This window comes from Hibiscus syriacus, unplaced genomic scaffold (genome assembly GCF_006381635.1).
Source record: "Hibiscus syriacus cultivar Baekdansim isolate YM2019G1 unplaced genomic scaffold, ASM638163v2 tig00113724_pilon, whole genome shotgun sequence".
NCBI classification, from domain to species: Eukaryota; Viridiplantae; Streptophyta; class Magnoliopsida; order Malvales; family Malvaceae; genus Hibiscus; species Hibiscus syriacus.
Genome location: NW_024063470.1, coordinates 772,083 through 792,482, shown reverse-complemented (window position 1 = coordinate 792,482; position 20,400 = coordinate 772,083). Strand labels below are relative to the sequence as shown.

The window sequence follows — 20,400 nt, the reverse complement described above, 5'->3', positions numbered from 1 at the left end:
TATGTTGAAACCATTTAAATAGTTCAGTAGTCGTATTGACGCAAATTTAAAAATAGTGGTCATTTCACGACCCGACCCTTAGTTATGTAGTCATTTATCTAGTTTATCTTAATTTTTTTTATAAATCTAAAATAAATATGAGATAGTATTTGTTCAAACACTATAAATTATTTGATAATAAATATTATTTAATAAATTTTTAAATAAATAATAAAACTAAATTTGTAATTTTAAATAAAAAAGCAAGTGGAAAATCAACATTACAATATATAAATGGATAAATAAAGTAAAGATGGGTTTGAATTTAAATTCGCTGGTTTTTATTATGTCATTAAATCGGGAACTTGTGGATTAAATAAAATTAATAAGTTAAAAGGTTTATTTTTTTAAGTGATGAGTGAGAACAGTTGGGCATTTCAATGATGCAATGTCACCTTCACCATTTATTGGATATGTTCCAAGGACGAAAATGCAACTGGGTGGGACAAAGATTGTTTTGCTTTTATGCTTCTTTGCACTTTATATGAATATTGATTAATATTTATTATATACTTTTTTTATAAAAAATACTTAAATTAAAGGATAAATTATGTATTTAGTCACTCACCTATTTTTACATTTTCGTTTTAATCACTACTAATTTTAAAAAAAATATACTTAACATTATATTTTGGTTCTGTTTTGATTATCTATTGTTAAAAAAAATAAATTGAACTGCTAACTTAATTAATTTATGAATATTTTATATTGATCTTCAAATTTTTTATTTTTTTATTTGATCTTTAAATTATGCTTTTATTCTAAATTAAGTTTTAAATTTTACATTGATCCAAACTGTGGAGCATGGTAAAAGCTGAATCAAAGCCCATTTACGACTATACCACTCCTTGCTTTTGATCCAGAAAATAAGTCAAATAAACCCAACAACCGAAGCAAAAAAATATATGAAGCCTTAAGCTTTATTGGATGCCATCTGCTTTCTCTTCCAAGTTCCAACCCACCGTTCTTGTTATTCTCCTTTTCCTTTTCTTGTCGGGGTCTTGGTCTGAATTTATAATCGTCTACTCGACTGTGGTGTTTTCATAAATTTCAAACAGAAATGGAACCCGAAATGTTGGTAATGCCGCCCCAAGTTTCCATAAAACCCGAGGTGGATGCTGCGGTAGGCGGCGTTGAGAGCTCCAAGACGCTTTTTCCGCCTCCTAAGGTCGTTGTTTTGGCTGACCTTAATGTCAACCCTCCTGAATCCGAAGACCATGATTCTCTACTGCTCCCTGCTCCTGACTTACCAGGTTCTACCCCCTTTTGCTTCGATTCCTCCTATGTTTTGTGTAATTGTTGGAGCAATTATTGAACTTTCTTGGTTTCTTCAATACTTGGTTTTAATTCCAATTTATGTATTTTTTTTCTGGAAGTCGAGTGTTATATTTCGGAATTTAGAGCAGTTTAATTTTATTTTGGTTTTGCCTTTAAACTGCTTCAATAGCAAAAACCCTGAAAACACTTTGCTTTAATAGTTTAATTTACATGACGTAGGCTAACTAATGATGAAAGCAGTCAAGAGAAAAGCACCTTAATTTCCAAAGACAGTGATGCTGTGGAAGGAGCTGTTAAAAAGTTAAACAAGAAATGCCGGTCGAGAATTAGTAAGGCAGATTCTTTACTCGATTGCGGAGCGGATGCTGATGGGGATCAGCCTATTCAAGGGACTCACTCGTCTCGTGAGGAAAAAGTCAGCAGCCTCAAAACTGTTAGTCCCATCCCTTCATTATTTGACATCATGCAGTTGTAAGCTTGGTACTATAGTTGATGGATATCACATTGTGGTGCGTGTATATTCGGTTGAGGGTGTACTCTAATGGGTTTCAGTAATCAACTTCTTCCAACTTGGTAAATTTGTTTACTGACACTGCAGATGTTTTTTATTTTTGTTACTTTGCAATTGTTTTTATATTCTTTTAGGGTTTGGTGCATGTTGCAAGGAAGATGCCAAAAAATGCGCATGCTCATTTCATTCTTGGTCTAATGTATCAAAGGCTCGGCCAGCCTCAAAAGGTTTGGAAATTAACTGACTTATCAGGCACCATAGTTTTGTGAATATACAGTATTCCTATTTCAGTCAATACCCCTTTTTATTCTTCTTCTCCCCTTTTCAAAGGCAATTTCGGCATATGAGAAGGCAGCAGAGATATTGCTCCGCAGTGAGGCAGAGATTGCACGGCCAGAGTTGCTTTCCTTGGTTCAAATTCACCATGCCCAGGTGCAGTTAAAAGTTGATTTCATTTTCTCTTTGGCCTTAATAATAGCACGATATAGTGAAAAATATTAGTATAAAAATCATATGCTTCCTAATCTAGCCTCGGTCAATATGCAGTGTCTTCTCCTAGAGAATTCAGCAGATAACGTTTTGGATAAAGAGCTTGAACATGCAGAACTTGATGAGATCCTCTCTAAATTGAAGGAGTCAATGCAGTCAGATATTAGACAAGCAGGTGTATGGAACACCCTAGGCTTGATTCTTCTCAAAACTGGTCGACTGCAGGTATAACTACAAAATTATCATTGGTTGAATAGTATATTTCTCATTACTTGATCTGATTCGAAGTTACTTCTGATGTAGAGTGCCATCGCAGTTTTATCATCTTTATTGGCTCTTGCCCCCGACAACTATGATTGCGTTGGAAACCTTGGGATTGCTTATCTCCAGAGGTAAGATTGTCTCGTTATGGAAATGAAAAGGCGATAATGGAATGCTGAAGTGCGGGTTGGAGAGGATAACTTTGATTTTTTATCTTTCTCATCGACAGATTGCTATGCATTCTAACTTTGATTCTTTATCTTTTTTTATTGATGGAAAGCACTAATCGCTATGCATTTGTTGATTCATTAATGTGGTTATGTTGTCAACATATGTTGTATACATTCTAACTCGTGATTTATGTTTCCAGTGGAAACTTAGAGCTTTCAGCTAATTATCTCCAAGATTTGATCGTTAAAGACCAAAACCATCCGGCAGCTTTAATGAACTATGCTGTAATTCTTCTTTGTAAACATGGTTCAGTTGTTGCTGGTAAGCTTGTGAGAGTGTAAATTCTTATATCCCTAGCCTTCCGATTTGCTGTTCGGAAGAATTTCAAATGCAGCAACGGATGTGTTCAATCATTCGTGTAATGTTGCTTTTGATTATAATTTGTAAATGATGTAGACATGCAAGTTAAAAGAAAGTAGTTTGAGTTCATTCTTTTCTCTTCTCAGGTGCTGGTGCAAATGCCAGTGAAGGAGCTTCCAGGGATCAGTTTGCAGCCATCAATGTTGCGAAGGAGTGCTTGTTAGCTGCAGTAAAATCTGATCCGAAAGCAGCACATACATGGACGAATCTAGCCAATGCATATTATTTGATCGGTGACCATCGTAGTTCCAGCAAATGTTTGGAGAAGGTGCTAACAGATTATTGATACAGTTGCTTATAGCTTCTTTTGTTTAGGTTTGTCCATTGGTGGTCCTTTAGCTTCTGACAGAAGGCCTCTTTTTTCCCTTTTCTATAAAATAACGGATGCCCTATTTTTAGTTTTCACCTGCTGCTGCTGTGCTTTTAATACAAAATTGCCATTAATATAGTTACAAATGCATGACTTTTGCTTGAACTTATTATGTCATATTGTTTGTGGTCTTCAGCAAGTTTTAGTTTATTCTTGCTTTTGTTTATCATTGAACAGGCTGCAAAACTGGAACCAAATTGCATGTCTACAAGATATGCCGTTGCAGTCCATCGAATCAAGGACGTTGAAAGGTCACAAGATCCCAGAGAACAACTTTCTTGGGCAGGCAATGAAATGGCATCAGTACTAAGAGAAGGAGATGCTGTACCAATTGAACCCACCATTGCATGGGCCGGACTTGCTATGGTTCATAAGGCTCAACATGAGATTGTGGCAGCTTTTGAGACGGAACAAAATGAGTTAGTCGAGGTCGAAGAGCGAGCTATCATCAGTTTAAAGCAGGTATGATTTTCAATTTAGCTTTTCTACAAATTTAATAGTCACGTTTTTTTTAAAATGGTTAAGAACTTAAGATGCATTTGTGTGTCCATCACCGATATCTAATATGTTCGGGAATGCGAATGGAGATATAATTGTCTGAGGACCCTTCAAATGCTTGAAAAAACTTAGATTTTTTTAACATACAAGCATCCAACACTGGCATCTAAGTTCAAGTAATTAATACAATTATGTCTAACTGATGGATTTAGAGCTTTAAATAGTATGTAACCGTATTGTGCATCTACTGGCCCGATTTACTCGGGGAAATGTTTATCATCTATTATCCAGGCAACAGCTGAAGACCCGGATGATGCTGTGCAATGGAACCAGCTAGGCCTTCATAGTCTCTGTTCTCAGCATTTTAAAACTGCACAAAAGTACCTCAAGGCTGCAGTTGTTCGATTTCGAGAATGCAGCAGCTATTCTTGGTCAAACCTAGGTATGCAACTCTCTCTTTAACCATCCTTCAAAACAAACAGTTAAATATCGAGTACTCAGTTGAAAGCATATATATATTCCCAGGCATCTCACTCCAATTATCCGAGGAGTCTTCGCAAGCCGAATGCGTATACAAGCGAGCACTTTCATTGGCATCAGCGGAACAAGCACATGCAATATTTTCCAACCTGGGGAATCTCTACCGACAACAAAAGCAATATGAACGCGCCAAGGCAATGTTTACGAAGTCGCTCGAACTCCAGCCTGGATATGCTCCGGCTTTTAACAATCTCGGTCTCGTGTTTGTCGCCGAGGGTCAATGGGAAGAAGCAAAGTTCTGCTTTGAGAAAGCGCTTCAGTCGGATCCGTTGCTTGATGCGGCCAAATCCAACATGATTAAAACTGTGGCCTTGTCTCGACTGTGTGCGGGTTTATCCTCGTTTCTCATACCCGATTAATGGACGTTGCTTGAAATATGTAAAATTGGGGTTTAAATATCTGTATATAGTGTACATTATGGAGGAAATGTGAAAGAACACGGCCTTGTATCTTTATGTGCAAATGTTTATCCCTTGTATGTTATAGTAAATCTTCAAATAAAGTACAATAAATCATTCACATTATTAAAAAACCTTATTGTAATAAACCTTGTATGCAAATGTGAAGGCAATGGACGCTCCTTGTATGTTTATTTATAAATAAAGTACAATAAACCTTATTGTAAGGGTGTTACTGTATTTTCACACTTCTATAAATCTTCAAATAAAACCATTAAAGCACATTATCAAAAAATTTAGTACATGAACATTTTAACACCCTATCTATAATCATTTAATGAATTAAAATAGTTTTTTAAAATAATATTTAATTATTTTTTAAAAAAAAAAGTTATGACAGTTTGTTGATTTTGTTTGATATTTTAGTGGGATTTTCTGTCATTGCTTCACTGTTGATGATGATTTTGATAACTGTGGATGTCACTGTAGGTGAAACGGCGTCAGAGATCCCATCGGTGGCAGGAGCAACAGGCGGCGGCGGCAGAAGCTACCTAGGGTTATGATGAAACCCTAGGTGAGTCGGGTCGGATTGTTGGGCCGGTTCGGGTCTCCTTCGGGTCGGGTTTGGTGCTTAAAATACATAGTTTAAGACTTTAAGTACTTAAAATAAAATACATATTTAAATATTTATTTTGATTAAAAAAGTAGTTTAGATATATAATAGTTTAAATACTTATTTTGATAAAAAATAGTTTAAGAACTAAAGGAAAAAAAGAAAATAATTTAGAGATTTTTTTTTTAAATTTAAGTCTTTAAAATCTATATTAAAGTTTTAAGGAGTATGAAATTATAAATTTTTTGAAATATTAAGAAAACATATAAACTATACGAGGATTTAAAATTTTTAAATACGACCATACCATTTGATCTATTCTTGATGTCAAAATCACTGGATCAATTATTACTTTTTTTTCCAATGTTTTTGATATCAACTATTATGTATAAAATTTAAAATTATATTATGTGCAAATTCGTTATATGTGTCAAAAATTATGAATTTATTACAAATATTTTCAATATTTATGAATTTTTGGCCAGTGGGGCTTTTTCTCACTCCGTTCATACAACATTGATTCGAACTTGTTTCAAACTTTGGTTGACCTAGTCGTCCAAGAAGCAAAAAATAGTTATTGGTCATTTTGACTCACTGAGTCTCGGTAAACTCTTTGACGCGTTCTTGGAAGAGACTAAAAACTTACTCAGAGCAACTTCATGTAGTGTTATTACTGTTGTATTTCTTCTCCACACAGACATATTGAAACCAATGTAATGATGTCCAAAAATCTAAAAGCTATGGCACAAATTTCCATGGTGCCGTAAGTGCTTTTGATGATGGAATTTGGCACTAGCTAAGTTTGAAATTTACAAAATTTATTATACAACACTCATCATGTCGGTCCCAAAATTTCCTTTCAATTTAGACAGATTGACATTTACATTATTTGGAGGCACTGTAATGGCCTTTTAAAAGGGACCGAATACTAATGGATGGGCAATGGTATCCGAGAGTGCCTACTAATACCATGATATCAAAGCTACTAAGTTGCTCTCTTTTCTTGCATTGCATTCTTTGTAAGTTGGATCATGTTGAATCCAGGATAACAAGTAATGAGACTGAAATACAAGCATTGCTTGCCTTCAAGGCTCGGATACTAATCGATCCATATGGGGTGTCCGGCTCTTGGAATGATTCTCAACATTTCTGCAACGGGAGTAACATGAGGTCGGCGGCATCGAAGAGTCACTTCCCTGCATCTTTCATCTCTCAAATTGGCAGGAGACCTTCTCCTTACATAGCCAACCTTACGTTCCTTAGGGTGATCAACCTGCAGAACAATAGCTTCCGTGGTCTGATCCCCAAGAAGTTACTCGATTGCATCGTCTAGAGAAATTGAGTCTCATCAACAACTCCTTCCAAGGTGAACTTCCGAGAAACCTTAGTCTTTGTTCGAACCTAAAAGTCATCGAGTTAGCCGGATATTTGCTCGGTGGGGAAATAACTGCTGAGCTCGGTTCTTTGTCTAGGCTCCAAACTCTTCAACTATCCGCGAACAACTTCATAGGAACAACCCCCCTTCATTAGGAAACATCTCTTCTCTCCTTCATCTTCCCTGATGCGGAACCACCTCGAAGGAAACATTTCTGACGGAGCTCGGGCGACTCTCGAGCTTGACATTTCTTCATTTGTCTTCAAACAATCTCTCCGGTATAGTTCCTGAACAACTGTATAAAATCTCATCCGTTAATGCCTTTTCTTTAGCTGCTAACAAGTTACAAGGCCACATCCTTCGGTACATAGGCTTGAGGCTCCCTAATCTTAAGGGCATTTATCTTGGTGGCAACAATTTTTCAGGGGAAATTCCAACATCAATAGTCGATTCCTCAGGGCTCATGGACCTTGATAGGGCCAACAATGCCTTGACGGAACTAATACCAAAGAATTTGGGAAGCCTTCAAAATCTAACAATCTTGAATTTTGGAGGCAACTTACCTGAGAGTTCCAATGATTTAAGTCTTCTCACTTCATTGAGTAATTGCACCGTTCTTAGTATCTTATGGTTATACCAAAACAACCTCACAGGCGTTTTACCAGATTCAATCGGTAACCTGTCTACAAATCTCATTGGTTTCAGAATAAATTCGAATTATATATCCGGTACCATACCGAAAGAGATAGGAAACCTTGTAGGCTTGGAGTATCTTGCATTACATAAAAACATGCTTACAGGCAGTATGCCTGATTCTATTGGAAAACTTTCCAAGTTGAAACATTTCGATGCGTACACTAATAGAATCATAGGGGAAATTCGTCATTCTTTGGTGAATATAACACAACTTATTGTTCTCAACCTAGTTGATAATTTGTTAGGGGGAGAAATATCTGCAGCTTTGGGTAGCTGCAGTTACTTGGAACGACTGATCTTTCACAGAATCGTCTAAATGTCACAATTCTAAAGGAAGCTTTCAGTCTTTGTTCTCATTTGATATACCTTCTCTTTGCTTCAAATAGTTTAACGGGAACTTTACCACCAGAGGTTGGAAAATTCAAAGACCTCGACATGATGGATGCATCAAGCAACAAACTTCATGGGGAAATTCCCAGCTCTCTTGAAAACTGTGTGATGTTTGAATCACTTCACCTGTAGAGGAACCCTTTTGAAGGAACTATTCCGCTTCGTTCTGAAAATTACGAAGCTTACAAGTTCTTCATGTTTCCCACAATAATTTGTCAGGGCAAATTCCAAAGTTTCTAGGTGAACTTCCTCTTTTCATATCTCAACCTGTCTTTTAATAGCTTTGAAGGCAAGGTACCAACAAAATGAGTGTTCCGACAATGTTGAAAATTCAATATTAGCCTAAATAAGTTCACACCTAAATTAATTTGATGTCATTGCTTACATCAATTTAATTTTTATGTCATTGCTTACATCAATTTAGTTAGGTGAAAATTAAGTATTTTTCTCATGTTTTAATTTCAATGGTTTAGATTATTTAGTGCTTATTTTAATGAGTGGTTTAGATTGTTTCTTGTAACCTATAAATACCCTACTTGTATTTGAGTTTTATCATCCAACAATCAAAGCTTAATTATAAGCATTTAAAAGCTTTCTTAAGAATTCTTCCCTTTTGCAATTTTGTGAGATTATTCTAAAGAGTTTTTTTTTCTTCTTCTCGATCAGTTAGAGTTTTTACTCTATTTTGATTCAACAATTGGTATCAGAGCCACATTTTTAAGGTCTCTTGAAATTCTGAGTATGCTCTGTGGCTGCAGTTTTTAACTGATCTTCCACATCAGAAAATATTTCTTGAGTTATTGTCGGGGTTATTACAAACCTTGTGGAGCTTCTTTGTGTTTAGAGTAATTTAGTACTCTGCACGTTTGTTACTCAAGCTTGTTCGGTGTAGTCAAAGCCTTGCCGTTAAGATGGGTGATCTTCAAGTAGTTGGAGGGATCAAGAAGCTCAACAACAAAAACTACAACACGTGGGCAACATGTATGGAGTCATACTTACAAGGTCAAGACCTTTGGGAGGTTGTCGGTGGTGGTGAAGTTACACAACCGGCGACAGAAGATGCCAATGGAATCTTGCGAAAATGGAAAATTAAAGCAGGCAAAGCAATGTTTGCTTTAAAGACTACAATTGAAGAAGAAATGTTAGAGCACATTCGGGATACTAAAACACCAAAGGAAGCATGGATACTTTTGTTACACTCTTTTCGAAGAGGAACGATACAAAATTGCAACTTCTCGAGAATGAACTTCTATCAATGGCGCAACGCGACATGGCGGTTGCCCAATACTTTCATAAGGTGAAGTCGATATGTTGCAAATTTCAGAATTAGATCTGACAGCTGCTATTGGGGAAGCCAGGATAAAAAGAATAATTGTCCATGGTTTGAGACCCGAATATCGAGGGTTTGTTGCCGCTGTACAGGGATGGCCGACACAACCATCGCTTGTTGAGTTCGAAAATTTGCTTGCAGGTCAAGAAGCCATGGCCAAGCAAATGGGAGGAGTCTCGCTGAAGGGTGAAGAGGAAGCGCTCTACACCAGCAAAAGACTGGTGAAAAATTAAAGGAAATGGAGGCCCTCATTCAGGGGGAGCATCCAAGAATCGCGGTAATAGTAGAAAGTTCGATGGCAAGTGTTATAACTGCGGGAAGATGGGTCACATGGCAAAAGACTATTGGACTAAGAAAAAGCCTGTTGAAAGTAATACTGCTACTTCTTGTTCGAAGGAGAATAGTGAAGATGGTTGGGATGCTGAAGCGTTATTTGCTACGGAGGAAGAAGAATTAGCTCTCACGGTAACAACACCAGAACGGATTGACTATAAGAATGATTGGATCGTAGATTCTGGCTGCTCAAATCATATGACGGGTGACAAACAGAAGTTACAAAACCTGTCTGAGTATAATAGAGGTCGTGTGGTGGTGACAGCTGACAACTCAAGGTTACCGATAACTCACATCGGTAAGACAATAGTTACGCCTCGATATAATACTAACCAGGTGCAACTCCAAGATGTTTACCATGTCCCAGGAATGAAGAAAAATTTTCTATATGTGGCTCAACTAACATCATCAGGCCATTATGTCTTATTTGGTCCCCAATACGTGAAGGTTTATCGTGACGTCAAAATCTCAGAAACACCAACAATGGAGGGACGACGTTTGGAATCAATTTACGTGATGTCAGCAGAGTCTGCATATGTAGACAAGACAAGGAAAAATGAGACATCAGATCTATGGCACATGCGGTTAGGTCGCGTTAGCTATTCCAAGCTAAGTGTGATGGTGAAAAAGTCGATGCTTAAGGGGCTTCCTCAACTAGACGTGAGAACAGACACGGTCTGTGCGGGATGCCAGTATGGTAAAGCACACCAATTACCATATGACGAGTCGAAGTTTAAAGCAAAAGAACCGTTGGAGTTGGTTCACTCTGATGTGTTCGGACCGGTTAAGCAACAATCAATTAGCGGTATGCGGTATATGGTAACATTCATTGATGACTTCTCCAGGTATGTGTGGGTTTTCTTTATGAAAGAAAAATCTGATACTTTCTCAAAGTTTAAAGAGTTCAAAGACTCAGCTGAAAAGAGAAGTGGGAAAGAAGATATGTTGCTTGCGCACAAACAACGGAGGAGAATATAGATCAAACGAGTTCTCTCAATACCTAAGGGAATGCCGAATACGTCATCAGTACACTTGTGCCAACATGCCAAAACAGAATGGTGTAGCGGAAAGAAAAAACCGGCATCTTGTAGAAATTTGTCGAAGTATGCTACATGCAAAGAATGTACCTGGAAGGTTTTGGGCTGAAGCAATGAGGACTGCAGCCTTTGTGATCAACAGACTTCCTCAACCAAGGTTAGGATTTGTTTCACCCTTTGAGAAACTATGGAACATAAAACCTACAGTTAGCTACTTTCGAGTATTTGGCTGTGTATGTTATGTGTTTGTTCCTGATCATTTACGGAGCAAATTTGACAAGAAAGTTGTTAGATGTATCTTTGTGGGATATGACAGCCAGAGAAAGGGGTGGAAATGTTGTGATCCAATTAGTGGAAGATGCTACACGTCACGAAATGTGGTATTTGATGAAGCATCTTCTTGGTGGTCCTCAGAGAATGAGGTGTTGCCAGATTCGAGAGAATTTGGAGACAAGCTACAACAAAAGATGGGGGAGCATGTTGTTCAACTCCAAACAAGTTCAGATGAATCAGAAGATCCAAATGGCGATGATGTCGAACAAAGAGTGACTCAGAATCCTTGGCAAACTGGCGTGTATCAACAACCAAACGAAGAAGGTGGGCCTAGTGAAACAGAAGAATCAATTCCACAATCTCAACTCCGAAGGTCAACAAGAATACGAATGCCAAATCCCAAATATGCCAATGCAGCCATAATTGAATAAGCAACGGAGCCTGAGACGTTCGAAGAAGCATCGAAGAGTTCTGAGTGGATGACAGCTATGAAAGAAGAGATCGATGTACTTCAGCAAAATCAAACTTGGGATATTGTACCAAAGATAAAAGATGTGAAACCCATATCTTGCAAATGGGTTTACATGATAAAGCGCCGTCCAGATGGGTCAATCGAGAGGTACAAAGCGCGATTGGTAGCTCGTGGTTTCTCTCAACAGTATGGACTAGACTATGATGAAACATTTAGTCCAGTGGCGAAACTTACAACCGTACGAGTCTTACTTGCACTTGCAGCCAACAAAGACTGGAACTTATGGCAGATGGATGTGAAAAATGCTTTTCTTCATGGAGAACTAGATCGAGAGATCTACATGACCAACCAATGGGTTTTCAGAGTCAAGATCATCATGAATATGTGTGTAAGCTGCGAAAAGCACTCTACGGATTGAAACAAGCACCTAGGGCGTGGTATGGTAAGATTGCTGAATTTCTAACGAAAAGTGGTTATTCAGTAACACCTGCAGATTCTAGCTTGTTTGTCAAAGCCAATGAAGGTAAGCTAGCTATCGTGCTAGTGTACGTGGATAACTTAATCATAACCGGTGATGATGAGGCAGAAATTCTTCAGACGAAGGAGAATTTATCAGTTCGTTTACAGATGAAGGAACTTGGACAACTTAAGCACTTCCTTGGTCTAGAGGTTGATCGCACACACGAAGGAATGTTTCTATGTCAACATAAATATGCTAAAGATTTGTTGAAGATGTTTGGAATGCTCGAATGCAAGTCAACTTCAACGCCAATGGAACCAAATATCAAAATGTGTGCATATGAAGGAAAAGATTTGGAAGATGCAACAATGTATCGACAATTGGTAGGTAGTCTGATCTACTTAACCTTGACCCGACCTGACATTTCTTATGCAGTTGGTGTGATGAGTCGGTATATGCAAAATCCAAAGAAGCCTCATTTGGAAGCAGTTCGACGAATACTGAGATATGTGAAGAATACAATTGACTATGGTCTTTTGTACAAGAAAGGTGAAGACTGCAAGTTAGTTGGTTATTGTGATGCTGATTATGCAGGAGATCATGACACCAGGAGATCAACAACTGGATATGTGTTTAAGCTTGGCTCCGGAACAATTTCTTGGTGTAGCAAAAGACAACCAACGGTATCATTGTCAACCACTGAAGCTGAGTATCGAGCAGCAACAATGGCAGCTCAAGAGAGTACATGGTTGATACAGTTGATGAGTAATCTACATCAACCAATAGATTATGCAATTTCGTTGTATTGTGACAACCAATCGACAATTCGGCTGGCGGAGAATCCTGTCTTTCATGCAAGAACTAAACATGTGGAAGTACATTACCACTTTGTTAGGGAAAAAGTTTTGCAAGAAGAGATTGAGATGAGGCAAATCAAGACAGATGAGCAAATTGCTGACTTGTTTACAAAAAGCTTGAGTGTTGGAAAGTTTGAACATTTCTGTCGTCAGCATGGCGTGATTCAAAGAATGGAGGCTAACATTGAGGGGGAGTGTTGAAAATTCAATATTAGCCTAAATAAGTTCACACCTAAATTAATTTGATGTCATTGCTTACATCAATTTAGTTTTTATGTCATTGCTTACATCAATTTAGTTAGGTGAAAATTAAGTATTTTTCTCATGTTTTAATTTCAATGGTTTAGATTATTTAGTGCTTATTTTAATGAGTGGTTTAGATTGTTTCTTGTAACCTATAAATACCCTACTTGTATTTGAGTTTTATCATCCAACAATCAAAGCTTAATTATAAGCATTTGAAAGCTTTCTTAAGAGTTCTTCCCTTTTGCAATTTTGTGAGATTATTCTAAAGAGTTTTTTTTTCTTCTTCTCGATCAATTAGAGTTTTTACTCTATTTTGATTCAACAGACAACATCAGTGCTTTCCCGATCATCAGAAACGAGTTATGCGCATGGATTATGCTACTTCGATTGCCTACTTGCCCCAAAGAAATTGCAAAGAAAAGGAAAAACTTACCACGTAGAGCTATAATTGTGATCGACATTGTTCTCTTTGTTGTTTTGTTCTTGACATGCCTCTTTGCAGTCAAACGACGGGTTAGCTTGTCTAAAAAGAAAGAGGGCATTGCCAGCCCATTGGAGGAGAAACATCTGAAGCTTTCCTAGGACGAGCTCCTCCGTGCGGTTTCTCTTCAGCCAACTTAATTGGTAAGGGGAGATATGGTTCAGTCTATAAAGGAATTCTAAGTTCTGATGATCAAACGACAATTGCTGTGAAAGTATTTAATCTTCAACAGTTGGGAGCCGACCACACTTTCAAGGCTGAATGTGAAGCCCTTAGGAAGCTTACGTATCGAAATCTCGTCAAGGTAATTACTTCCTGCTCAAGCATTGATTTTCAAGGCAACAACTTCAAAGCCTTGGTGTTCGAGTGAATGGGAGCTTAGAAACTTGGTTACATGCAAGTTCAACCGAGGTACACAAATCACCAAGCTTAAGGTGGTGTTTGTTTTTACAGAGGTAAAAAGTTTGCAGTTTGCGGACCACATCTGCAAGCATCTGCAGCAGAAGAGGTGGAGCAAAAGTCTGCAGTCTGCAAGAAGAAGACTGTTTGTTTTTTAACATCTGCATATTGCTAAAATAAACTGAAATATAAATAAACTGATTTTTTAAACTTAAAAGAGTTTTGCAATACTGAGATTTAAATAATTTTAGTTTTACAATACTGAAATTTAAATAATTCATACAACTACAATAATAAATTTTTTAGAAAAACAAGCACCACCTTATTAATTCTATTATAAGTCTCACATAATCACATGTATTATTAGTTTTATAAGTTTTATAGAATAAAATTTATAAATGATCATTAAATTATATGATTTTTTTAAATATGCAATTATGTAATACTTTTAATTTTTTTAAATATATATTCATAATTTTTTTATAATTATATGATATTTTTAGAAAATATTTTTTAATTTATCAAATTATTTTATGATTATTTTTAATTTAATTGTGATTATATTTTAAAATTTTAAAAACATAATTTATAATTTTTTATATTTGAAAATCTTAATTATCAAACAATGAAATCATTTTTTATTAAGCAATGTGGTTTAAATTCTTACATTTTGTATAAAAAGTTTAAATATAATTTAAAAATAACAATCCAAAAAATATTATATTTAAACTTAAATCAAAATAATTAAAATAAATATAAAATTTTAATAATATATAAAATAATTTATATGATATAAAATTAAATATCTATAATATAATATTAAAAAATTAATTTTTATTTTATTTTAAAAATTAATATTAAAATTAATATCTATAATATAATATTAAAATTAATATTTAATTTATTTAAAAAATTAATATTAAAATCAAATATAATATAAAATTAAATATAAAACCTTTTGAAGAGGTTAGAAGACGTCTGTAGACATAAAACCACGTCTGCGCCGCGCAGACCACGCGCAGACGTTAGAAAAGTTTATGTCTTCTAAAAAACAGACGGTCTGCGAAGCCCAATGTCTGCGCGTGATCTGCGCGGCACAGACATAAAAACTTTACAAACCTTATACAATAAAAACAAATACCACCTAAATTTAATTCAGAGGCTCAACATTGCCCTTGATGTAGCCTCTGCATTAGATTATCTTCATTCCCAATTCGACAGGCCGGTCATCCATTATGATCTAAAGCCGAGCACTGTTCTTCTTGATGCTGACCTTACAGCCCACTTTAGTGATTTTGGCCCAACAAGATTTCTTTCGGAGACAACTGAGCAATCCATTTCCGAGCAAAGCAATTCGATGGGAATAAGAAGAACCATGGGATATATTCCTCCAGGTAGTTCCGTTCCATATTAGCAAATTAGATGCATATTTATTCAGCTTAATGATCTTGTCTAGAAATGCAGAATATGGAATGAGAAAGAAAATATCCACACACGTGACATGTACAGTCACGGCATCGTTTTGATGGAGTTGTTTACCGGCAAAAGACCGACCGACAACATGTTTACCGGAGAGTTGAGCCTATGCGAGTATGTAAAGACGGCCATGCCCGATGATGTGGTGGAGATAGTTGATACTAGGCTAAACTTTGAAGATGAAGCAACCTTCAATCAAAATGGCCAAAGCAGCAGAGTCATCGACAACATTGTGAAATGCTTGAGCTCGGAGCTCTGTATAGGAGTGTCCTGCTCGGGTGATTCACATAGTGAACGAATGAACATCAAAGATGTGCTTAAAGAACTTCACAAGGCTAGAAATATGCTTCTTGGAGATCAAAGGAGAAGAGCGTAGCAAGCTTTTGTGCATCAGAGAAGTCGTTACAGTTTCGTGTAAAAAAATATTATATAAATATGATATTGGGGTAGAATTGTCACTATTTTCTCTTTTTTTAATAGCTCAAATTAAATTAAATAAAAGTGTTAAATATGGTTTTGGTAATAGGTCTAAAGTGATTACATTGACAGTTCCTTTAGGTGTTGCACTTTTTACATTTCATTCCTCTTATTTCTCTTGATTTTCATGAAACTTACTCAAAAATATGAATTTAGATATAAAAATTAATATTTTTTAGAGATTTAAGGGTTTTTTTTAGATTAGAAGAGTTTCAAGTATTTATTAAAAAATCTAAATGGCGGAAAATATCATTTTGAGAAGATAAACAATTTATCTCAAAGCTAGCATCATCGTAAGTATTAGTATATCAAACTTTTAAATAAATTTTCATCGATTTTGAGTGGGTTTTGTGGAAAATCAATTCTAAGAGAAAACATATGAGAGAAATGTGATCGTTTTGATATTGATGTTGTTGCGAAATCGATGACGGATGATTATTGGCCGTCAACAATGACCGAAAAAGTTTAGTACCTAAAATTGAATCTTTTTAAATTTTAGTGACAAAATTGACACGCCCTTAAAATTGAATACTTAAAATGACGTCGTTTTGTCCATGTAATCACTATAACGAAAAACTATCCACATCATCGTAACGTTAAAATTTAACGTCCGAGTAATATATTAAAGTTAAAATTAGAATTTAATATTACAAACAATACACTACTTAAATTCAATAGCATAAACGACATAAAGATTAATAGTATCTAGTATAGTTTATTCTTTTTACATATCACATTTAAATTATTTATTATATTAAGTGAAAATATGTTTACAGATTATTTTACATCTAAAATTTAAATATCAATTTAGAATTATGTAATAATTTAGATATATTATATGTAATTAACCCTTACAAGTCACAATTATACTAGTTTTGAGTGACTTTATTTTATCTTCGTTGTTTTCCCTCCACGTGGCATTAGATGGATGGTGCCATCTTTGCAACAATTGTGGAGCTATAGTGCCATCACTCCATACTGCAACTCCCATTTTTCTTCTTTCTTTCTCTTTTTCCTTCTTAACTGTTATCTTATCTTAAACAACGGATTTAATTTTTTTATTAAAATAGATAGAAAATAAATGAATGAGTGTACAACACATCTCATGCATCGATATGCACGGGTATAAATGTATAAATAGTCATTAAATAATAGTAAAATATTTTGTCATTAAACTTTTAAAAATTATAAAATGGGTATAAAATTTGTATTTTTTTAAAAAAAGTATTATTACTTAAAATATTGAAAAATATCAAAAATAAATTTTTAATCATAATTGATGGAATAAATAAGATATTTTTTATAAAAAAATATAAAAGAAGTATTAAAATAGGAATTAAAAAAGTTTAAATTTCAAAATAACACATATGTTTCTTAGGTAATTATTACATCTTATTGTTCTATTTTGCTTGTTATTAGTATTTTCGGTTGAAGATGATTTTGTTTGATACGAGCCTATTGTTAAAGTGTATTTATTCATAGTTCTTTTAATATATTATTTTTAGGGATAGATTAAAAACCGTTAGAGAAAGTCTAATAAAATTTTAAATTACACTCTATAATCTATACTCATCTTGAATTGTTAACTATTTTAATTTAATTTATTATTATTATAGTAATAATTTATATAAATTTTAATATTTATTAAATTTATACTTTTTTCTCATCTTATAATAAAATTTTGTTGTGACTATCAAATCTAAAATATTTTAAATTATTTCTTACTTAAATATAAGATTTTTTAATTAAAACTAAAAAAATAGATAAAATACGATAAGTATTGAATTATATTTAATTAATTTTAAATTACATTTTCATAATTATAGAAATTTATAGATAAAAAGTATTTTAATATAAAAAGTTTTAATTTTTTATCATATAAAATAAATATAAATATATTTAATTAAATAAAAATACTTAAACATGAAAATACTCATACAAGAAACGTATAGAAAGAAATAGGTTTTTAATTTTTATAACAATTTACATGTAGATAGATCAATAGTTAATATTTTTAATATTTTTATTAGTTACGTAGTAATTAAAATTAATATTTATGTAATTTTATAATTAAATTCGCATTAAAATATTATCTTAGATTGTAAGAGCTTTCGAGTACTATTTTAGTTAGGATCAATTATTTGGGCCACCATTTGCGTTCCAAAGTGTTAAGAAAAGGAAATCTTTGCCCCTTAAACCATGCATGACTGCTGACCCTTTTCTTCTTCATAGTTTCCTTTAGTTTTACCTTCTTCTTCCTCCTCCTCCTCCTTTAGGTCATCAAGAAGTTACGAGCCTGCGATAGCAAAACAAATCCTTCCATTTTCATTGTTCCCCTTTATGTAAACCATGAATTCACCCTCTTTGTCGAAGCTCCCTATCCTCCTTAAACCTTTTCTTCTTTCTCTCTTTCTCTCCATTTGTTTCCTAGTCTTTTTAGCCACCCAATCCCCTCTCCTCCGCCTCAAAACCGCCATTCAGACCACAGCCAATCCACCTTCCAACGGAGGCGCCGGCCTCAGTATCCGACGGGGCTATACCTCCTACAACGCATACATTGAGCGTCAGCTCAACAAAACCCTTAACCCAAAGCTCCGAAAGATATGGACGACGCGTGATTGGGAAAGAAAAATCAAGGTCTTCGCCCGTGTTTTCCAGAGCTTGAAGCAAAGAAATCTCATTTTCAACGAGTCGAAGGCCTTGTCCATAGGAGCTAGAGTCGGACAAGAGGTGGCAGCGATGAAGGTGGTCGGAGTGTCGGACGCCATCGGCATCGATCTGGTGCCGTACCCTCCGCTCGTAATGAAAGGAGATTTCCACGCGCAGCCGTTCCAGAACCAGACATTCGACTTCGAGTTCTCCAACGTCTTCGATCACGCGCTGTACCCGTGGAAGTTCGTCGGGGAGATCGAACGGACGTTGAAGCCCGGCGGGGTTTGTGTCCTACATGTGGCGGTGACACGACAGACCGATAAGTTCTCGGCCAATGATCTGTTTAGTGTGCAGCCATTGCTGGGGTTGTTCAAGGAATCGAAGCTTTTGGAGGTGAGGAAAGTTGATGCATTTGGTCTCGATACTGAGGTTGTTTTTAGGAAGAAGAAGATCAAGGATTATTAGATAACTTCTCTTGTTTAAACAGTAATTCCATTTTTCCATTTTTTACATCCCATTAATTTAAACTATATATATTTATCAATGGTTGCGTATTTTATTTTATTTTACGTTGTTGAGACTTGAAAGTTGAACAACTAGTTAGTTCACGTGAGTAAAACAAATTGTATTCACATTATTGCATGTAAAATTTAAATTTAATTAATTGAAATATTAAATATATACTGAATAATATAAACTATTAAATATTTTAAAAATTAAAACTATAATTAGAATAACCTAAAACATAAATTACAATAAATTGATTCCTTTTTTACTACGGACAAAAGCAAAAAGGCTGAAAACCCCCATTGATTCAGGGAGCCACTCCAAGTGTGAAACTGGGAAAGGAGAAAAGTAAAAAAATAAAGGAAGAAACAAATAGAGGCCATTAAAGCTTACGAGTAATATATTATACAATACATGTCTTTTTCAGCTTAGCAATAGCCGTTACGATGAAAATGAAATAGACAACGGCATATACCTTGGCTTGTGAAAATTAATTTTAAAATTAAATTTATTTGTTGGAAAATTTGGATAAGAATGAATTAGAGAAAGAGCATATTAGATGGAGGATGATTGGCGTATAGTGGAGGACAAAATGTGGGGTACCAATGAATAATGTTAGCTTTGTTTTGAGTTGGTGTGTTGGAACTATTATTATTATTAAATGCATCAAACTAATTATTAGATTAATTGTAAAAAAAACATGAATAATAATGCTTAAGTTGCTTTTCTTTGCTTTGTAATAATTCGTTTAAAAACTAATCATTGACTGCCCGACTGCCTTTAAATAAGTGGGGTTAACGTGATGAATGAATTAAAATTTCACACCTAAGAGAATATTTTTAAATAATTTAATTTATTCTTAATTTAATAAGTCTAAATGATAAAAAAAAATTATTCTCTCTTAGATATTCGATTTCGAACGTGTTTATAAAATATATAAGATGTCAATAATTAAGAAACAAATATACTTTACAATCTGGGGAGGGTATTAGAAAAATCTCATAGATACAACATTTAACAACATTCACGGTCATGATTTGTTGCACTAGGATATAAATGTAGATATTTTAATGGTTGGATGGTAGAATACAAGTGAAAGATAAGGTGGCATTCATTTGGAAGAGGAGAGTTTATTGCGGAATTTAATAGGCATAGATAGACTTTGTTGTATAGTTGGCCATTAAGCCCATGACATACAATATATATTATTTTAAATATAAAAAGACATCCCGTGAATTTTAGTTTAATATGAAGAAAGCTCAACTGTCTATGGTGATACTATTGATATTATTAAATTAAATTTGACAAGTATTCAAAAGTTGGAATCTGGAGCTTCGAAGGCCATGGCCTG

At 34.8% G+C, this 20,400-nt stretch overlaps 4 protein-coding genes across 4 annotated transcripts; all 4 read left to right on the top strand.

The window, feature by feature from the left end:
- The first annotated feature begins 983 nt into the window (after positions 1–983).
- On the top strand, positions 984–5,031 carry LOC120187202. Its single transcript, XM_039190978.1, is given in 11 exon segments — positions 984–1,292; positions 1,518–1,750; positions 1,963–2,055; positions 2,159–2,260; positions 2,375–2,542; positions 2,621–2,709; positions 2,949–3,070; positions 3,256–3,437; positions 3,717–4,001; positions 4,329–4,479; positions 4,563–5,031. Coding segments are annotated over 11 exon segments (1,992 nt in total). The 5' UTR covers positions 984–1,099; the 3' UTR covers positions 4,937–5,031.
- Positions 5,032–5,147: 116 nt separating this feature from the next.
- On the top strand, positions 5,148–8,181 carry LOC120187222 (LRR receptor-like serine/threonine-protein kinase EFR). Its single transcript, XM_039190992.1, has 6 exons — positions 5,148–5,160; positions 5,402–5,531; positions 6,286–6,351; positions 6,633–6,883; positions 7,248–7,855; positions 7,966–8,181. Exons 1-6 carry the CDS (start codon positions 5,148–5,150, stop codon positions 8,179–8,181), a joined length of 1,284 nt encoding a protein of 427 aa, XP_039046923.1.
- Positions 8,182–15,009: 6,828 nt separating this feature from the next.
- Positions 15,010–15,351, top strand: LOC120187221 (probable LRR receptor-like serine/threonine-protein kinase At3g47570). The gene has a single exon (XM_039190991.1). The coding sequence runs from the start codon at positions 15,010–15,012 to the stop codon at positions 15,349–15,351; it is 342 nt and encodes a 113-aa protein (XP_039046922.1).
- A 2,775-nt stretch (positions 15,352–18,126) lies between these two features.
- On the top strand, positions 18,127–19,046 carry LOC120187276. Its single transcript, XM_039191029.1, has one exon. It carries the CDS (start codon positions 18,240–18,242, stop codon positions 19,005–19,007), a length of 768 nt encoding a protein of 255 aa, XP_039046960.1. The 5' UTR covers positions 18,127–18,239; the 3' UTR covers positions 19,008–19,046.
- The last annotated feature ends 1,354 nt before the right edge of the window (positions 19,047–20,400 follow it).

Excerpts from the sequence above, each read along its gene's own strand:
- LOC120187222 (XM_039190992.1), top strand. Across the intron at positions 5,532-6,285 it reads GGCGGCAGAAGCTACCTAGG|ACATATTGAAACCAATGTAA; the intron begins GTTATGATGAAA and ends TTCTCCACACAG. Across the intron at positions 6,352-6,632 it reads GCACAAATTTCCATGGTGCC|GATAACAAGTAATGAGACTG; the intron begins GTAAGTGCTTTT and ends TGTTGAATCCAG.
- LOC120187276 (XM_039191029.1), top strand. The coding sequence starts at position 18,240 with ATGAATTCACCCTCTTTGTCGAAGCTCCCTATCCTCCTTAAACCTTTT.
- LOC120187221 (XM_039190991.1), top strand. The coding sequence starts at position 15,010 with ATGTCTGCGCGTGATCTGCGCGGCACAGACATAAAAACTTTACAAACC.